Source organism: Erpetoichthys calabaricus, chromosome 14 (genome assembly GCF_900747795.2).
Source record: "Erpetoichthys calabaricus chromosome 14, fErpCal1.3, whole genome shotgun sequence".
Lineage (NCBI taxonomy): Eukaryota > Metazoa > Chordata > Cladistia > Polypteriformes > Polypteridae > Erpetoichthys > Erpetoichthys calabaricus.
The window spans coordinates 94,477,140-94,494,604 of NC_041407.2; the positions used below are offsets into that span (position 1 = coordinate 94,477,140).

Sequence of the window (17,465 nt, forward strand, 5' to 3'; positions counted from 1 at the left end):
TGCAGAACTGCAAAGAGACTAGCACATTGCGCAGGCCAGGGGGTTGGCAAGCAAAGTGAGCAGGGGGCGAAGCCCCCTAATATATATAATATACACAATACGATGTAATTAAAAAAATAAATAATATACAGTATTACAAACAGTAAATGTATGCAGTTTTGTGGACTCTGAACTGGACTGAGCAGGTTTAATAAAGGAATGGATAGCATGATGGTTAGCTTTGTTCTCTTGGTCTCTTCTTGAATCCACTGCATTAGAGATCTAAATATGTGGATCATTATGATTTTAAATGTTATTTTTGTATATATTTTTTTTTTTTGCTTTTTAAGTTTATACTTGTACAAGGCATTATTTAAAGCAAGCTGTTTGCCATGTCCAGATGCACTGCTCATGCACATAGCAATCAGGCAGTCTAAACACTGTTACATCTGTGACATTGATTACTTGCTGATATCTCACTCTCATCCATTTTGTTTTTAGGGACAGGACTGCATGAATGAAAGGTTTAGGTGAGGCTGTAATGGGTCTATTGCAGTGACACATCTGAACTGATAAAATAGGTATTCCTTTAGCAGAAACAGGCATCTGATTACTGCTTTTTGCTTTCATTGTAGGACCCTGGCAGATGAATGCTCGGACAGCCACATTGGTGTCTTGTGCTGTCTACCTGACCAGGTGGGGAGTTATAGCTCAGCACATGGCAGCCTGCTTTTTCCGGTGAACCCTACCAAACTGGCCACCTCCGGGATCTCAAAGAGCCAACCTGCTGCTCAGCTGTTACCAGAGCCTGCTTTAGACCCCAAGACCAGCCCCCTACTGCTCCAGGATGTCTCAACAAGCCATATCTCTCAAATGGAGACAGAGGAAGATGACTTCCTGACCTTTAATGTACCAAAGACAAAGGATGAATTTATTGTGCCAAAGAGACCAGATGAGCAAGCCCACTATGATGTGAATTTCATAATTTGTGGGGAGGCAAGCTCAAGCTGGGATCTAAGTACCACCTCAGTGAGATGCTGCGAACAAGGGAATTACTGTGATGTTTCTACCATCACTGGTGAGTGGCTACAATATGCCTGCTGTGTTTTTCTGGAGCAGGTTGTCTGTTAACTATGTCAACAAATGCTTGTTTCTTTGCATCTTCCACCAAGAAAGTTTTGTTTGAAAAAGGGATCAGCAGCTAAATCCATGGTCAGAAAGTTATTATCTACACTGAACAGTGAAGTTGTTTTTTATGAATGGAGCATCAGAGAGGCTTTTGGTAACACTATATTTTGCATCTGTCAGAGACTATTTAGATAGATAGATAGATAGATAGATAGATAGATAGATAGATAGATAGATAGATAGATAGATAGATAGATAGATAGATAGATAGATAGATAGATAGATACTTTATTAATCCCAAGGGGAAATTCACAGTGATCAATAAATAAAAATAGAAAAATAAAAGTAGAAAAGTTCACATACACATACAGTCATACACGGAGCTGATGAAAAGGCTGCCACTCTCGGCGGCGCCAGAACATGTTTATTTACTGTATGTACTTATTGTTCTACATTCACGATTCTCTGATGTTATAAAGAATTCTAGCTGGAAATCTTAAAGCATTTGGGCATCTTTTATCCATAAATTCTCACTTCACTCTCCTTATAGTATTCCATCTCTTCTTCTCTACTTTGTAAATCCCACCTGTATTCTATCTTCTCTACATATCAGTGCACATTTCCTTTATCTGTCTGTGCCTCGCTGTTATTACTTTGTCCGGCATCACTTTCCAGTTTTGCCTAAATGTGTGTGCAAGAGCTTTATGGTCTTTCCCACAGTGCAGCATTACTCTTCTTTTTATCTCCCAACCAGATGTGTGCAACACTGGAAATGTTCCAGAAGTGGAAATCATCAGCCTACTGGAAGAACAGCTTCCCAGTTATACTTTGCGAGCAGACTGTGTCTTTGGCTATGACCATGATGACTGGCTTCACACCCCACTCATCCCCCCAGAGGTCAACATCAATCTGACCCCAGAGCAGATTGAGGAAACCCTCAAATATTTCTGTGAGTATCTACATTCAGAAAATACTGTTTTTAATAAAATTTGTACTACTTTGTACTTGACCATCAAATGTGTGTTCTATGCTGATGTGCTGTGAAGGGTGCTATTTTAAAACAATCTTTGCTATGTTAAAAATGGATTTCATATATGCAGTAGTGACATTAAGAACTTAAAATTATAAGACGTGACCACATTTGTAACTGAAGACACAAATTTGAGTGTTCAAAGGCATCACAATGTCAGGCTTGGTGAGGCAAAAATTTAAATCAGGTTCCTTTTTGAAAACTGACAAGGATTCAGTGGTCCTAACTGTGATAAAGGAGACTTTTCCAACACATCGGGACCAAGACTGAGAAATAGTGTGCAGCAAATTTGCTATCCTGTGGCAATGTCTTCATCAGCAGACCAGTGGAAGCTCCCCACAGAAACCTGACTGTTACATACTTTGAGACAGAAGTTTAAAAGTAAAAACAACTTGACTTTTTAAAATCCTATCAGATGAAAAATAGGGTTTTAAATGTAATGTGGACCAAAACTGAGGAAAAATAAAAAGACGTAGGGCAATCCAACTGAGCTTTTTTCCTTGGTGCTGCACTGAGGATGAAGTTACATATGGGCATATCCTCTTGATTATGCAGAAGGGACCCGCAGAAGCACACAAGTTGCAATGTTGTACACAAATTTACCTCATAAGATAACATCCGTTTTTAATTTTATTGTTAAATATTGCTAAGTAATAAAGTATCCTGCATTGTGCCTGTTCCATAAAAGGCTTGCGCCTCGTCACCCAATGACTACAGACCAGTGGCACTTATGTCTCACATTATGAAGACCTTTGAGAGTCTGGTCCTGTACTATGTGAGTCCTTTTGTGGTAGATAACTAGAACCATCTGCAGTTTGCCTATTGAACAAAGATTGGAGTGGAGGATGCAATTACTGTATCTGTCTGCTCCACAAGGCTTATTCTCACCTGGACAAAGCTGCCAGAACTGTGTGGATGATGTTTTTTGATATCTCTTCAAATACCTTCCACCATCCCTGTTAAGAGATATGCAGGTGGTTGAGCCTATGGTGTCCTGGATTTGGAATATCTGTCAGGCAGACCACAGTTTGTGAGACTCAAGGACGATGTCTCTGATATGGAAGTGAGCAATACTGGAGCACACAAAAAACAGTCCAGACTCCTTTTCTCCTTACTCTGCGCACCTCAGACTATAAATATACTGTAAGAGCAGGTTGTGTCACTTGCAGATATTCTCAGATGATTCTGCAGTTATGGAATGTATTGATAAATGAGGATGAGAAGGAGACTGTGTTCCTTTAATGTCGGTAGTGACATCCTTCAAAAATTTTACAACTTTGTAATGGCCAGTGTGATTTTCTACGCAGTGGTGTGCTAGGCTGGTAACATCACTTCAGGAAAGGCCCACTAAATCAACAAACTAATTAAAAGGGCAGGGTCAGTTATGGGATGTACTCTGGACCCCTGAATGTTGTAGCAAAGAATAGAATGCAAACAAAACTGAGTGCCGTTAGGAACAATGCCGCACAACTTCTCTCTAACACACTAACACTGAAGACTTTTAGCCAATGAATTTTTCAGTTGAAGTTTGTCAAGAAACAATACAAGAGTTCCTTCATACCTACAGCATATTTTATATGCCTGTATAGTGCCTCACTGTGACTGCCACATAAGAAGTTTTTCTTTCTGTAATAATTTGATTACCACAATAAAAAAATTACAAGTTGACCATTTTGTCACTGAACACAAGGTGGCGCTGTAATCCTTCTCTGAGTTAAAAAGAGTTAAAAAGAAATCTTTGTAGGCTTTTGCAGATAGCTGACACTTTGGCAGCATGGAGGATCAAATTGCAGAGAACAGTCATTGGTCACACTACACAGGTTTGAGCATGTTATGTTGAGTGCCATTTCAAACATATTATACAATCTGAAATAAATCTCACAAAATGTAAAAATTAATACAGCTTTTTCCAAAACAATCCAAAACCTTCCTTTTTTCTTACAACCTCCTATTTGAATGGTTAAATTAATTAATTTAAAAATTAATTCATAAATCTGGAATAACTGGGAAACAAATAAAACACAATAAAAAACAGCTGCTTCATGACTCAAATTCTCTGTGTTAAATTCTGTGATCAGCCACTTTCTAACTTTTATTTCTTACAATTATTATCTGACCCATTCATCCTGAAACAGAGAAATCTCGGTGTTGCTTAGATAAAACTATGAATTAATCTCCAGTCCCTATGATTCTACATTTATGGGACATCCTGTATAGTGCACTAACATCCATCCATCCATCCATTTTCCAACCCGCTGAATCCAAACACAGGGTCACAGGGATCTGCTGGAGCCAATCCCAGCCAACATATGGAGCAAGGCAGGAACCAATCCCAGGCAGGGTGCCAACCCAGCGCAGGACACACACACCAAGCACACACACTAGGGACAATTTAGAATCGCCAATCCACCTAACCTGCATGTGTTTGAACTGTGGGAGGAAACTGGAGCACTCGGAGGAAACCCACGCAGACACAGGGAGAACATGCAAGCTCCACGCAGGGAGGACCCGGGAAGCGAACCCAGGTCTCCTTTCTGTGCCGCCCATAGTGCACTAACAATACATTAATAAACCACTCAACATTGCATAAACATAAACAAGCAAAGGACATTAAACAGACCATAAAACATATATTGTTTTACTGATAATTATAGTAATAAAGCATGACAGTGTAAACAATCATTTGAGAGATCCATAGCTGTAGGTGTCATGTTCTCACTATGTGTCAATTATGTTGTATTTTATAAGATAAAAATATTCATTGATTTCTTCATGTGTTACAGTATAAGTACTTAAGGTTCACACATACAGTTTGCTTGCTTGACTACTCTGAATTATCCTGGTATGAGTGAATGTGGGTTGTTTCCTGCCTTATGCCCAATGCTTGTGTGATAGGCACTGCTGCTCCACGATCCCGTAATGGACAGAGCAAATTGTAAGATAGGTGTATGGATAGATGGAGGTGGATAACCAGCTTCTAACTTAAAAAAGAGTCTTAACTGTGCATGCCAGCTGTCGGACTTTGCAGATAGCAGTTTCTTTAATGTGGATACCGGAGTTTGGGTTATGAATATTGCACTCATCTTCTACCAGTATATTTCAACATCGTTTACAGCAAAAAAAATTATCTTTAATTATTTTCTTAAACAGTTTTTGTATATATGGCTATAAGCAGACATTTTGTTCTTTATTTTTATTCAACATGTTATCATTACACTACTAGATATTCATTATGACTTGCAGAAGTTTAAAATATATCCAACAGAGCATATTTATTTTAGTATCTGTTCTATAACTTTTTTTTAACCATAGTCTCCCTTTCAAACATTGGATTTAACAGTAACCTATGATTACTAAAGAGTGCATGCAGAGCTTTTTACTTGCTCTGATCACTTGCTCTAATTTCAGATATAGATGGTTATCATTTGTGAATTGAATAACCCATATCCGAGTACTGAAACATACATCCATCAAAACCTTTGAACTCTATATTGATAGTGCAGGTAATGAGTGAAGCATGTTTTGTGTATTTCACTAATTCCCCTGATTTTCCGCCTTTAAAATGACACCTGCACCAATAAAGTTGTTTGCTATGGGTGGGAATTTCAGCTGAACAGAACTTTTAATTTTGTTTCTTTCTAGTTAACAGTCACTATTAAATTGTGTAACAAACCAATTCTCATTATTTTTTATCTGTTTAACACTGAACTATAAGCTATTTATTAACTAGGAGATAAGATATGGTGTCCAGATACTTGAGAAGGAAATTTGATTTCTTTTTTCTAAATATTCCTTTAATTGGCTTTTAGCAGTGGAAAGTGTTAGCAAAGACGTGTGCAGTCTCCCTGAGGGCAGGTGAAGTGAGTTCAGGTGTGTGAACGTGTTGCTTGGCACGTTCTCCTTTTGATAACGTATAAGGAAGAATAAAACAATTGCAGCCTTCCTACCAGAAACAATAGGCAACATCAAAAGAATGTTGATGGTCTGGCGTGTTAGGGTGTTGTTCTCTTCTGTGACAAAATTATCTCAGAGTTGTTTTATGCTTCTGAATCACAAACATACTCACAGAAAACATTGGCTTTCCCAGTTTGTATATAGAATTCAGTACATCCTGCTGCAGTGCATCATTTGTATATTTGGTAAAAAATGATTGTATGTCCTTTGATGCTCATATATGATTTAGAGTAAGGAAACTAATTCATCATATTCCCTTCTGGGGTCTACATGGTTGGGTTAGGTTGGAGGCATCTTCTGGCATCCAGGTTTAACCATGATTAAAATTCAGTGCCTTCCAACATTCATGTAACTATTTAAATGTTGTCTTTTTAGCTTTACTACTGTAGCCAATCTTGCACTGTTATTTTCATTATGGAAATAAGGAGGCAGTTCTTATTTTTCACTCCAGTCAAGTCAGGGACATTTTGAATAGCAGCATTGTGGGCAAAATTTGCTGTAGTCTGAATGGATCCTTGTCAATAAAACTTTGATTAAATTCTTCAAGCCTATCTAGAATCATTTGTGTCTTTCAGTTTATGATTTGCTTGATTTCAAGTGCTTTCCTAGATATTCCTTCAGATGGCTGTTGCAAAGGTCAAGTCATGTCAATGAAATATTTTTGGAGTACTTTTCACGGTCAGAATGCTGTAATAACTTTACAAGTAAAGTTTTATAAATTGCATGATACATGATGTATATGCATAAAATACAAATTTGGATAGATATATGGAAAGACAGATTACATCTTGCCTGAAGAAGGGGCCTGAGTTGCCTCGAAAGCTTGCATATTGTAATCTTTTTAGTTAGACAATAGAAGGTGTCATTTTGCTTGGCTTTTCTCTGAAAAGACAGAGCAATTTCAAGTTGATTAGTATAAGATCAATGAGAGTCCATTAATGCTATGGACAGAGCCAATTGAGAAAAGTCCCATCAGCAGATTATGCAAAGGTTGATACAAAGTCATAGACTAAGGGTCGGTTTATAGTCCATACTCAGAATGCATATGTGCACGCATCATGGCTGCCATGTGTTTCCAGCGTTCATTTGATGCATCCTCTGAGCACATCCTCAGAAATTAATGTGACACATGTGCAAGTTGTGGTATCAGCAAAAATTTGGGGGGCACAGTGTGTTCAAGTAGGAACATGACGTCAGAATCTCCCTGGTGTTCGCTGCCTGGAGTTTGCATGTTTTCCTGTGGGTTTTCACAGTGTGCTCTGTTTTCCTTCCAAGGGCATGCAGGTTTTAGGGATTTTTTAATGCTGAAATGACGCTAGTGTATGTGTGTGCTTGTATTTGTCTTGTGATGAGCTGATGCCCAGTCCAGGGATTGTTTCTACCTCGCAGCCGATGCTTACTGGAAAGGGTGCGTTCCTGGCATCCTTTTCAGAGATATTGTGACAAGGTGTCCTGTGAATTTAATGGATGTTTCGGGCAATTCACATCACAGTGAGGAAGACCATTGTTTTCTCAAAGTGATGATATCTTGCACTGCCACCTAGTGGAATCTTCCAGATTTACATAAAGTATGTGCACAAGTATAAACAGTACACAGCTTGCGTAGCAGTTGCGTCTGCAGGAGCACACATCACGTGAAGTATAAACCCGGCCTAAGTCATATGCAGCTGCAATTCCTAGATCGACTGATCACCAACCCACAGCCTACAGTCTTGCACAACTTAGTGCTGGAAGTCTAACGAATCCCAGTATCACTTTTGTCTTTGCCAGGATCAACAGCAGGATACAAAGATGAGAAACAAAAAAGAGAAGGGTTAGTAATGGTTTGTAGTTACTGTAATAGTTATATTTTTGTACAAATGACTAACGAGCAAGAGATATAATAAGAATGGCTAATCAGCAGCTCCAATCAGGCTATGCTGGACTAAAGTACTAAATCTTTAACATGGATTTAAAAGTTGAGACTGCTGGGGCATCTCTTATACAAGCAAGCAGATCATTTCACACCTTTGGGACCCTATAGCTAAGAGCATAACCTTCCACTGTTGTCTTATTAATCCTTGGAATCTTTCTTAGTTCAGTATCTTTAGATATTATGCTTACATACAAACCTGTAAGTATGGCCTAGGCCATTTTAAATATACCTTTACATGTAAGAGGAAGGATTTTTAATTCAGCCCTAAACCTACATGTAAGCCAATGTAAAGACTTAAGGACAACAGCTATATGGTTGTACTTCTTAGTTCTAGTAGTTATTCCTGTAGCAGTTTTTGAACTAAGTGAAAGCTACAAACATAAGAATTTGAACAATCTGTGAGTAACATATTGTAGTAATCAATTAATTGTACTAGTAGTAAATCCATCCATCCATCCATTTTCCAATCCGCTGAATCCAAACACAGGGTCACGGAGGTCTGCTGGAGCCAATCCCAGCCAACACAGGGCACAAGGCAGGAACCAATCCCGGGCAGGGTGCCAACCCACCGCAGACTAGTAGTAAATGCATGTAGTAATTTTCCAGTATCCTATATATTTATAAGTTATCTACATTGTGCTTATATTGTTCAGCTGGAAAAATTAGGGTTTATATAGTATTGTAATGTTTATATAAAAGACAGGTGTCAAATGTAACACCTAAGTTTTGCGCTGATGTGGAAAAACTAATGTTTAGCCCAAATGAGTTTTAAAGAGGTCAAGGCACTGTTGCATTCTACATCATTCACCCCAATTAATAGCATTTCTTTTTTATGTGTTTTCACACAAGTAGTTATTGCCTATGCTCTCTTTACAACTCTGACACACTAAAAAAAAAAAGAGAAACTTTTTTTTTTCCATGTAAAACAAACGTATAGCTGGGAATCATGTATATGAGTGAAAGGGAATAGACAGACAGATCAGCCACAGCATTAAAACCAACTACCTAATATTGTGTAGGTCCCCCTCGTGCAGACAAAACAGCTTTGACCCATTAAGGCCTGCACTCTACAAGGTCTCTGAAGGTGTCCTGTGATATCTGGCAGAAAAATGTTAGCAGCAGATCCTTTTAAGTCCTCTTAGTTGCAAGGTGGGGCTTCCATGGATCATACTTGTTTTCTCAGCACACCTCACAGATGCTTGATCACATTGAGATCTGGTGAACACCTTGAACTCTTTGTCATGTTCCTCAAACCATTCCTGAACAACTTTTGCAGTGTGGCAGGGCTCATTACCCCACTGAAAGAGGTTGCTGTCATCAGGGAGTACCATTGCCATGAAGGGGTGCACATGGTCTGCAACAGTCTTTTAAGTAGGTGGTATGTGTGAAAGTAAAATCCACATTAATGGCAGGTTTTCTGGCAGAACATTGAACAGAGCATCACACTGCCTCTGCCGGTTTGTCTTCTTTCCATAGTGCATCCTGCTGCCATCTCTTCCCCAAGGTAAATGACACACATGCACCCAGCCATCCAAATAATCCACAGGAAAATGTGATTAATCAGACCAGGCTACCTTCTTCCATTGCTTCATGGTCCAATTCTGATGCTCACATGACCATTGTAGGTGCTTTCAATGGTAGCCATGGGTAAGTATAGGTACTCTTATTGGTCTCTGACTATGCAGCCCTGTACAGCAAGCTGCGATGAACTGTGTATTCTGACTCCCTGTTCTCATAGCTAACATTGTTTTTCAGCAATTTATGCTATAATAGACAGGCTACCCTTCGCTGCTCACATGCATCAATGAGCCTTGGGCGTCCATGATCCTGTTGGTGGTTCACCTGGTCCTCTTTTGATGTATACTAATCACTGCATACTGGGAACATGCAGTGAAATGCTCTGACCCAGTCATCTAGTTACCACAATCTGGACTTTGTCAAAGTTGCTCAGACCCTCATGCTTGCACATCACCTTCAAGGACTGACTGTGCACTAGCTGCCTAATAAATCCTACCCCTTGATAGGTGGCATTGTATTGCGATAATCAATATGATTCACTTCACCTGTCAAAGGTTTTAATGTTGTGGCTGAAAGGTGTAATACAATAATAATAATAATAAATTTTATTTATATAACGCCTTTCCCATGCTGTATTATACTATATTTGCGCCAAGGGAAACTGTTATGTTTTCTAACAGTATATCCCAGTGGTAGCCTGTAAAGTGAAAACAGTAACGGTCTAAATGCTGAGTCCTGAAAAACATCTAACTTCAGGAGGTAATGGTGAGGTACTCTTATCACATTTCTGTTCATACTGAAATCAATTTGATGAATATGAACTAAAGCTTGCAAGAATGACACCTGGCAGTAATTTTCAAGTCTATTTAATTTAATAGAGCGGTCATTTAATCAAAGGCTACATTAAATCTAACAACATTATTATTAAAGCATTTCCTTCATCATAAGATACCAAAGTGTCATTTATGAATTTGTGCCATTTCTGTACAAAATCTGTGCAAAAGCCAGACTGAAAATTGTAATTTGTAAGATACAACTGAAGCAGAAGAAAACAAATTTGAAATAGGTCTGTAATTATTAACATATCTGAGTCTAAGTCTTACGCATTTAGTGCATTAGAAACTGTGTCGGTCAACAATGATCTGCTGGTAATGTTTATAATAAGTGCTGCCAGAACAGTTATTTAGCTTTTCAATACTATAATTTTGGGAACTGGTGTATGGGACAAGTAGTAAGTTTAATTTTACCAAGTGAAGTTATGATTGGTTTCCTGTTCTCTTATTCAGTTAAAATTGCTATTGTGGTGTGCAAGGGGAAATGGGGTTTGATTCAGCAATACTTAATAACTGGTTATTGTAAATGTGAATTTGTCTGTTGAAACTATGAAGGTGAAGGTCCACAGCCAGTCTAACACCATTGCTCCCACCATGTGTTTCAATAGTTAATTAAAATAAAATACCTTTAGGTGTCCCCTGTTCAGCACTGCTGCATTTCAGTTCCGTGGACCTGGTTTTAATTCCAAGCACTAGTCACTGTCAGTGTGGAGCTGATACCCATTTTCTGTGTCCATATAAATATTTCTCCAGTTTCCAGCCACATCCTAAAGACACGTATGTTAAATTAATTGAAAACCATAAATCAACATATCATGAGCAAGAATGCATGTGTGTTTAAATTTACACAGAAATTAATTGTTATCTCCTCCTGGACGTGTTCTGCGTTGCATTGTAAATTTACCGAGAGAAGGTCCTGAAGAGACCATGACAGTGAATAAAAATGAATGGACCTGCATTATGGTGTGTAAAGTTAAACAGTGTGGTCCAGGCATTTTTGTAGTCTCTCTGTCTCTTTAACTCTGCTTATTTAACCTTTATACTTGCAACCTAAATTATTTCATTAGAAATGAACAGCTACAGACATGCAAACCTAGATGAAGTATCAAAGAGACAATTAAGGAATATGTGCAATGTATTGCTCCATGTCAGGCTAAAGGAGCATGTTTTCTTGTGCAGTCTTTATACAGATGCCCACATGAATGCTGCTTTTGTGATTTCACATATAACTTTGTTCTTTGTATGGTAAAACATGCAGAGAGAGACCCTTATCCTTGTCATGCACCTTGTGCCTTCCTTGTAGAAAGAACGTTTAGAAAGAGAAAAATTTCATATTTTTTTGCATTTTTTACTTTTTCATTGTGTTTTTTTGTAATGCCATCACAGTTTTACCCAAGCCATTCTGTACTTTGCAGTGTATAGTACTGTATAAAGTTAATTGTATAAAAACAGTACTGTGGTCACTATTTTAATCTCTGTTTATCACTCATGCTTTTCTAAGGGCACTTAAAAGCTAGTGGCTAGCTATGGCAAGTTCTTGTATGTTTATTTAACATTTCACCTGACATATACCTCTAAGAAATACCCCTAATAAATACTTTTACACATTCATCTAACCGTTTTCGGAACCCTCTTTACATATTTTAGGGTCATAAGGAACATGAGCCTGTCCTGGTAGCATCAGGCATACAGAGCAAGAGCCAGCCGTAAATGAGATGCCAGTCCATCAAAGTGCATCCTCACACACACACTTACAGAAAGATCATTTAGAGTTGCCTATACCAGGGGTCGGCAACCCGCGGCTCTGGAGCCGCATGCGGCTCTTCAGCCTCCTTGTAATGGCTCCTTTTGGCCTTAAAAAAAAAAAAAAAAAAACATGAAAATGAATAACGGCAATTTCTTAATTTAATTTGTATATAATATATATAATGTTTATTTACTACTACTACTGTTATACACTTTAACATCTAATTTTTATTTTTATTTATAATTTGTCAACTAAAATATGCGTCACATCTACGTCTATAGCCCTCGCCTTTACCTGCAGGTGGCTTCTGGAGTGTGCGACCCCTGCACTAACCATGAATAAATCCCAAAAATGAAAAATCCCAGAAGAGAACAGAGAGTTTAATTCTGCGTGGACAGAAGCATTTGCCTTCACCGCCAACGACGCTGGCTTACCGGTGTGCTTAATATGTGGCGATAAATTATCGAACAACAAAAAATGTAACGTTGAAAGACATTTTCGAAACAAGCACTCAGCATTCACTGAAAAATACCCAAGTGAAGATGAGCGAAAGAGAGCAATTTCGGAACTGCAACGGAAAGCTGAACAGAGCAAACATACTTTCAAAAAGTGGATCACTTCTCCACAATCAACTACAGCTGCTAGTTTTGTGGCAGCTCAAGAGATCGTAAGGAGGGGTAAGCCGTTCACAGACGGAGAATACATGAAAGAATCGTTCATAAAAATATCAGAGCATCTATTCTCTGACTTTAAATGTTTTGGTGTTTGAGCGCATGATGACAGTGTTTGCCAGAGATGTACAGAAAGGTACACTCTCTCACTTCCCCTCCCTGAGAGAGTTCAAAGCAGTGAACATTCACATAAATTGTGATTATTTCCACCGTACAATTATTGCAATGCAAGCTGCATTTAGAGAAAGATTCAGTGAGTTCAGAAAGAAAAAAAACACTCTCTCCTTCCCTGGACATCGACCCATCCCTGCTGAACACATCCGCATTCACAGGAGTAAGTAAGCCCGATCTAGAAATTGAACTGGCCGCATAGCGGATAAAGATTTATGGGTGTCCAAGTTCAAATGCCTGACAGCGGATCTTGAAGAAGTCGCCCGTCAGAAGGCTACTCTCGCTAAAGAGCACAAATGGACTGATATTGAAAACCTCCCCAAACCCGACAAACTTGTTTTCAATACATGGAGTGCCATTCCCGAAACATATATGAACATGAAAAAATATGCATTTGGAGTCCTGTCCATCTTTGGCTCAACATACTTATGTGAGCAAGTTTTCTCAAGAATGAACTTCATAAAGTCCAAATATCTCTCCCACCTCACACGAGCCTGCAGTCCTGTGTGAAGGTCAAAGTCACATCGTATAGCCCCGACATAGAACAACAACAACATTTATTTATATAGCACATTTTCATACAAAAAGTAGCTCAAAGTGCTAGAGATGATCTGCAGCGAACTTCAGAAACAGAAGTCACATTAAACAGGTGAGAACAATAGCATTTAATAGGCTAATATTTAAAAAAAAAACACATTTATTTCAGACCCGGAGCTGATGTTGGTTTTTTTGTATGTTCAGGAGCTTCAGTTGATTGCTGGCTGAGAGGGAAACCTGAAGAGGATGAGAGCGCACTGAAATGGAATTTTATGTTTACTTTTTTAAAGCTGCTAAGCTACAGCTAAATGTTTTATTTATATTAAAGTGGGCTAGTTTTTATTTTAATTTTATACAGGTATAGGAAGGACTCAAATAGGCCTGCAGAGTTCAGTTAAATTTATTTCAAAGTAGGCCTACACATGCACACTGCACTTCTGTTTGTTGTATTCCGTGGTTGTAACATGTAAAATCTTTAAAAAGATTAAAACTTTTAAAAGTTTATAAGCTGTGTTATGTTTTGCGGCTTCAGACTATTTTTCTTTGGAGGAAGAGGGAGCAAAATGGCTCTTTTGATAGTGAAGGTTGCAGACCCCTGGCCTATACAGTATGCCTGAAATGCATCCCATTGAACTCTGTAAGAAAAGCAGAGTACTCCACACAGACAAAGAGAAAACATGCAAATTCCATTCAGAGAGTGAATTAACCTGGAATTAATCACAGACTTTTTAAAGCAACAGTCACATTTAATGTGATATTAGTTAAAATTCCATTTTTCATTTTAGTGAGAAGTCAAGCAAAATGACACCTTTTATTGGCTAACTAAAAAGATTACAATATGTTAGTTTTCGAGGCAACTTGAAGATGTAAACATCTTGCCTGAAGAAGGGGCCTTAGTTGCCACGAAAGCTTGCATATTGTAATCTTTTCAGTTAGCCAATAAAAGGTGTCATTTTTCTTGACTTCTCACTACATTCATAATGCCTAACACGGTACAACACCCAAGTACTATTTTTCATTTTGTAAAGTGTGTTATTATTTTGAACTTGTCATCATGAAAGGCAATTTATGAATGGTATTATGCAAAAAATGAACTGAAAAAGAAAAAAATAAGAATGATCTTTCTTTCAAATAGACATGCCATTCAAAGCTGGGTCACTGTCACATCTTAGTGCACCGCAAACACCTGTTCTCTGCAGCTCTCTCTCAGTATAAATGCCCCTCACATTCTTGCATCAATCACATTCTTAGCAAGTTACAGTAAATTAGACATTGTTGTATATTTGTTCCCACTAGATAGTAAGAAGGTTTTCTTTGTATCTGTCCTGTAAAACACCTTAAAGGCAGCAACATCTCTCCAGACCTTCTTTATAAAGTGATATTGCAGGAAGTGAAACCACTTGTACAAGGTCACAGTAATCACCTCCTGTTTACCTTCTTCTTGCTGAGCATGGCTAGATGGAATCATTCTGTCACTGTGGGCATGATTAAGATGTTAAATGTTCTCCTTTTTATATTAGGAAGGAAATGCATCTTGAGTGTTTTCAGTCCTTTTCCTTTTAGGTAGATCACAAAACAGTTGAATCAATATTATAATTCTATAGCCTGCACAGAACTATTGTACTTTTTTTGATCCCAGTGACCTCATATTTATTTTTATGGGTTATAAGAAGGAGGCTGTATGAATCCTAAGTGGATATCCTAATATATGTAAGCAATCTGTGTGCCATACAAACACATTATATCAGAACATGTTCTCCAGATGATCATATCTACTACACTGTTTAGCAAGTCTAGACTTACAGTATTTTACCATTAGCCTGTTCACAGTATATATTGTATAAGCAAAGTGTCATCATCTTTACTCTTTTTTTCTAGTTACACGTAGTGAGAAGTCAAGCAAAATGACCCCTTTTATTGGCTAACTAAAAAGATTACGATATGCAAGCTTTGGACCTGAGTTGCATCGAAAGCTTGCATATTGTAAGCTTTTTAGTTAGCCAATAAAAGAGGTCATTTTGCTTGACTTCTCACTACATCCATAATGGCCCAAGACAGTATAACACCCCAGTACTCTAGTTACACTGCAAGTGATCAGCCCAGTATAACCACATGTTTTGTCATCCAAAGGTGCCAGGCCCTCTTAGGTCAACAACAGTATTTCAGCACAATAATAGAGAAGTGTGTAAGTCCTAGAAAGGTGTATAAATTGGTGGAAAAGTCAAGCTTGTGAGAGAAAGAAATAGAATCAGTCCAGGAATCTGACATGCATATGAGAGATCATGAGAATTTATTATGAATACTGCAGTTCTGATGTTACTGATACTTATCAAATCTACTTTAGAAAAATAATTATTATGTAGACTTCAATTTTAAGTGAAGATGAAGACAAAAAGAATGACAAAACATTTTCATGGATAGCATTAAAAATCTTTTAAATGTATGGAAAATGTAAGGGAGCAATTTGAAAAGTAGCATTTTTTGTAGTTTGTTAGTTTGACATGTGTAACTGTTTAAAATAATTAGCCTGAGATCTAAAACCTTGAAGTTTACTCCGCAGAGTTGTCATTTTAATCCTGCCTTTTATTTAAAATAAAAACAAGTAACCTTATTACAGCTTTGGACTTATATTTCCTCTTGCTCATGACTGAAAAGTGTCACAATAGACTGTCATTAGTATTTGAGTTTTCTTCGTAGTTTAAACGCTCAGATATGTTTATGGCATTCTTGGATGCTGGTTAGTGTACTGAATTACTGGGTCAGTACCTTTCCTTGAGCCAGTCTCAGTCCATGGCCTCTTCTGGATGAGGCAGAGACATTTTTGGTTTTTATTTTCCTTTGCAGAATCTGAATTTTGTTCTGTGTTCAAGTGGGATTCACCCTATATTTCTAAATTAGTCAGCTCCCCATAGTTTCTTATCGTGAGTGAGTGAATGTGTGAGTATTTGATGAGACTGGCCTGTATCCAAACAAAGAAAAGTTCAAATCTGTTTTCCATTACCTTGCTTTCATGTGTCCCTGAATAGTAAGAGAAAATGTGTACTAAAAATAAATAAATGTACAACTTTAAACACTGAATCAGAGCTGGTCAGTTCTTTAGGAAACTTAGACAGCTGCCTAGGGCACCATCATCAGAGGGGCTTCATTTATGAAGTGAAGGGACGCGCACTCCAGACACTAAGAGAGACCCCAAACCCACGCTCAGGCATAATGATACTAAGTGGGGACCAGTACCCACTGGTTGCCATTTATGAAAGTAAAAGTGCATGTACACCAAGGGGCTCTCACTCCTTAAAGTCCGCTGTACATTCACAAAGGGGCACCATTTGTACTGCTGAAGGTGCTCACTTTCCAAAACTGAGGGAGACACCAAAGCCACATTCAGGCCTTATGATACTAAGTGGGTGCTGTTACTCACTAGGCACCGTTTATTAAAGTAAAACTGCATGCATACAATGGATGTGTACACACAAGTCTGCTGCATATGCACAAAGGGGTGTTGTTTGTGCTACTGAAGGGGCTTGTGGTCCAGACACCAAGGGGTTTCGTCTGTCCTGCCTGCCTAGGGCTCCTAATGGGCTTCAACCAGCACTGCTTTGAATGTACCTTTCTGATTTCCAAAAACAAGTTTAATGGACTGAATTGCCTCTTTCTTCTTATGTGCTATGTTCTACCCTTAAATAATAATCATTTTAAATAGAAACTGATAAATGGTGTTATCTGGTACTCAGATTCTTCAAAATGTCAGTAAACTGGCAGTTATATTTTCTATTATAGCAGAATAATATCCATAGAGGGAGCACTTATTCACATGAGCTCACAGATGCATTTCTGTGAAAATGTTTTGTGGCAAACCTAAGTGTGTCAATCTTTCAAAAGCATGGCTCATATTATCAAAACAACTTTTTAGAAGTTGCACCTGATCTTTCACACTGAAACATTATATAGCAGGTTGAAGAATGATTCAGTTGTAATGAAATAA

At 38.1% G+C, this 17,465-nt stretch overlaps 1 protein-coding gene across 10 annotated transcripts in view; it reads left to right on the forward strand.

Annotated features, from left to right (window-relative positions):
* The window catches only part of LOC114664492 (trafficking kinesin-binding protein 1-like), an 83,489-nt gene that overhangs the window by 42,771 nt on the left and 23,253 nt on the right, over nt 1-17,465 (forward strand). For all 10 annotated transcript variants that reach the window (XM_028818613.2, XM_051936459.1, XM_051936460.1 and 7 more), the window contains exons 2-3: nt 615-1,057; nt 1,862-2,056. In XM_028818613.2, the coding sequence (XP_028674446.1) occupies nt 853-1,057; nt 1,862-2,056 (400 nt within the window). In that variant the 5' untranslated portion in view covers nt 615-852. The remainder of the gene's footprint in view (nt 1-614; nt 1,058-1,861; nt 2,057-17,465) is intronic.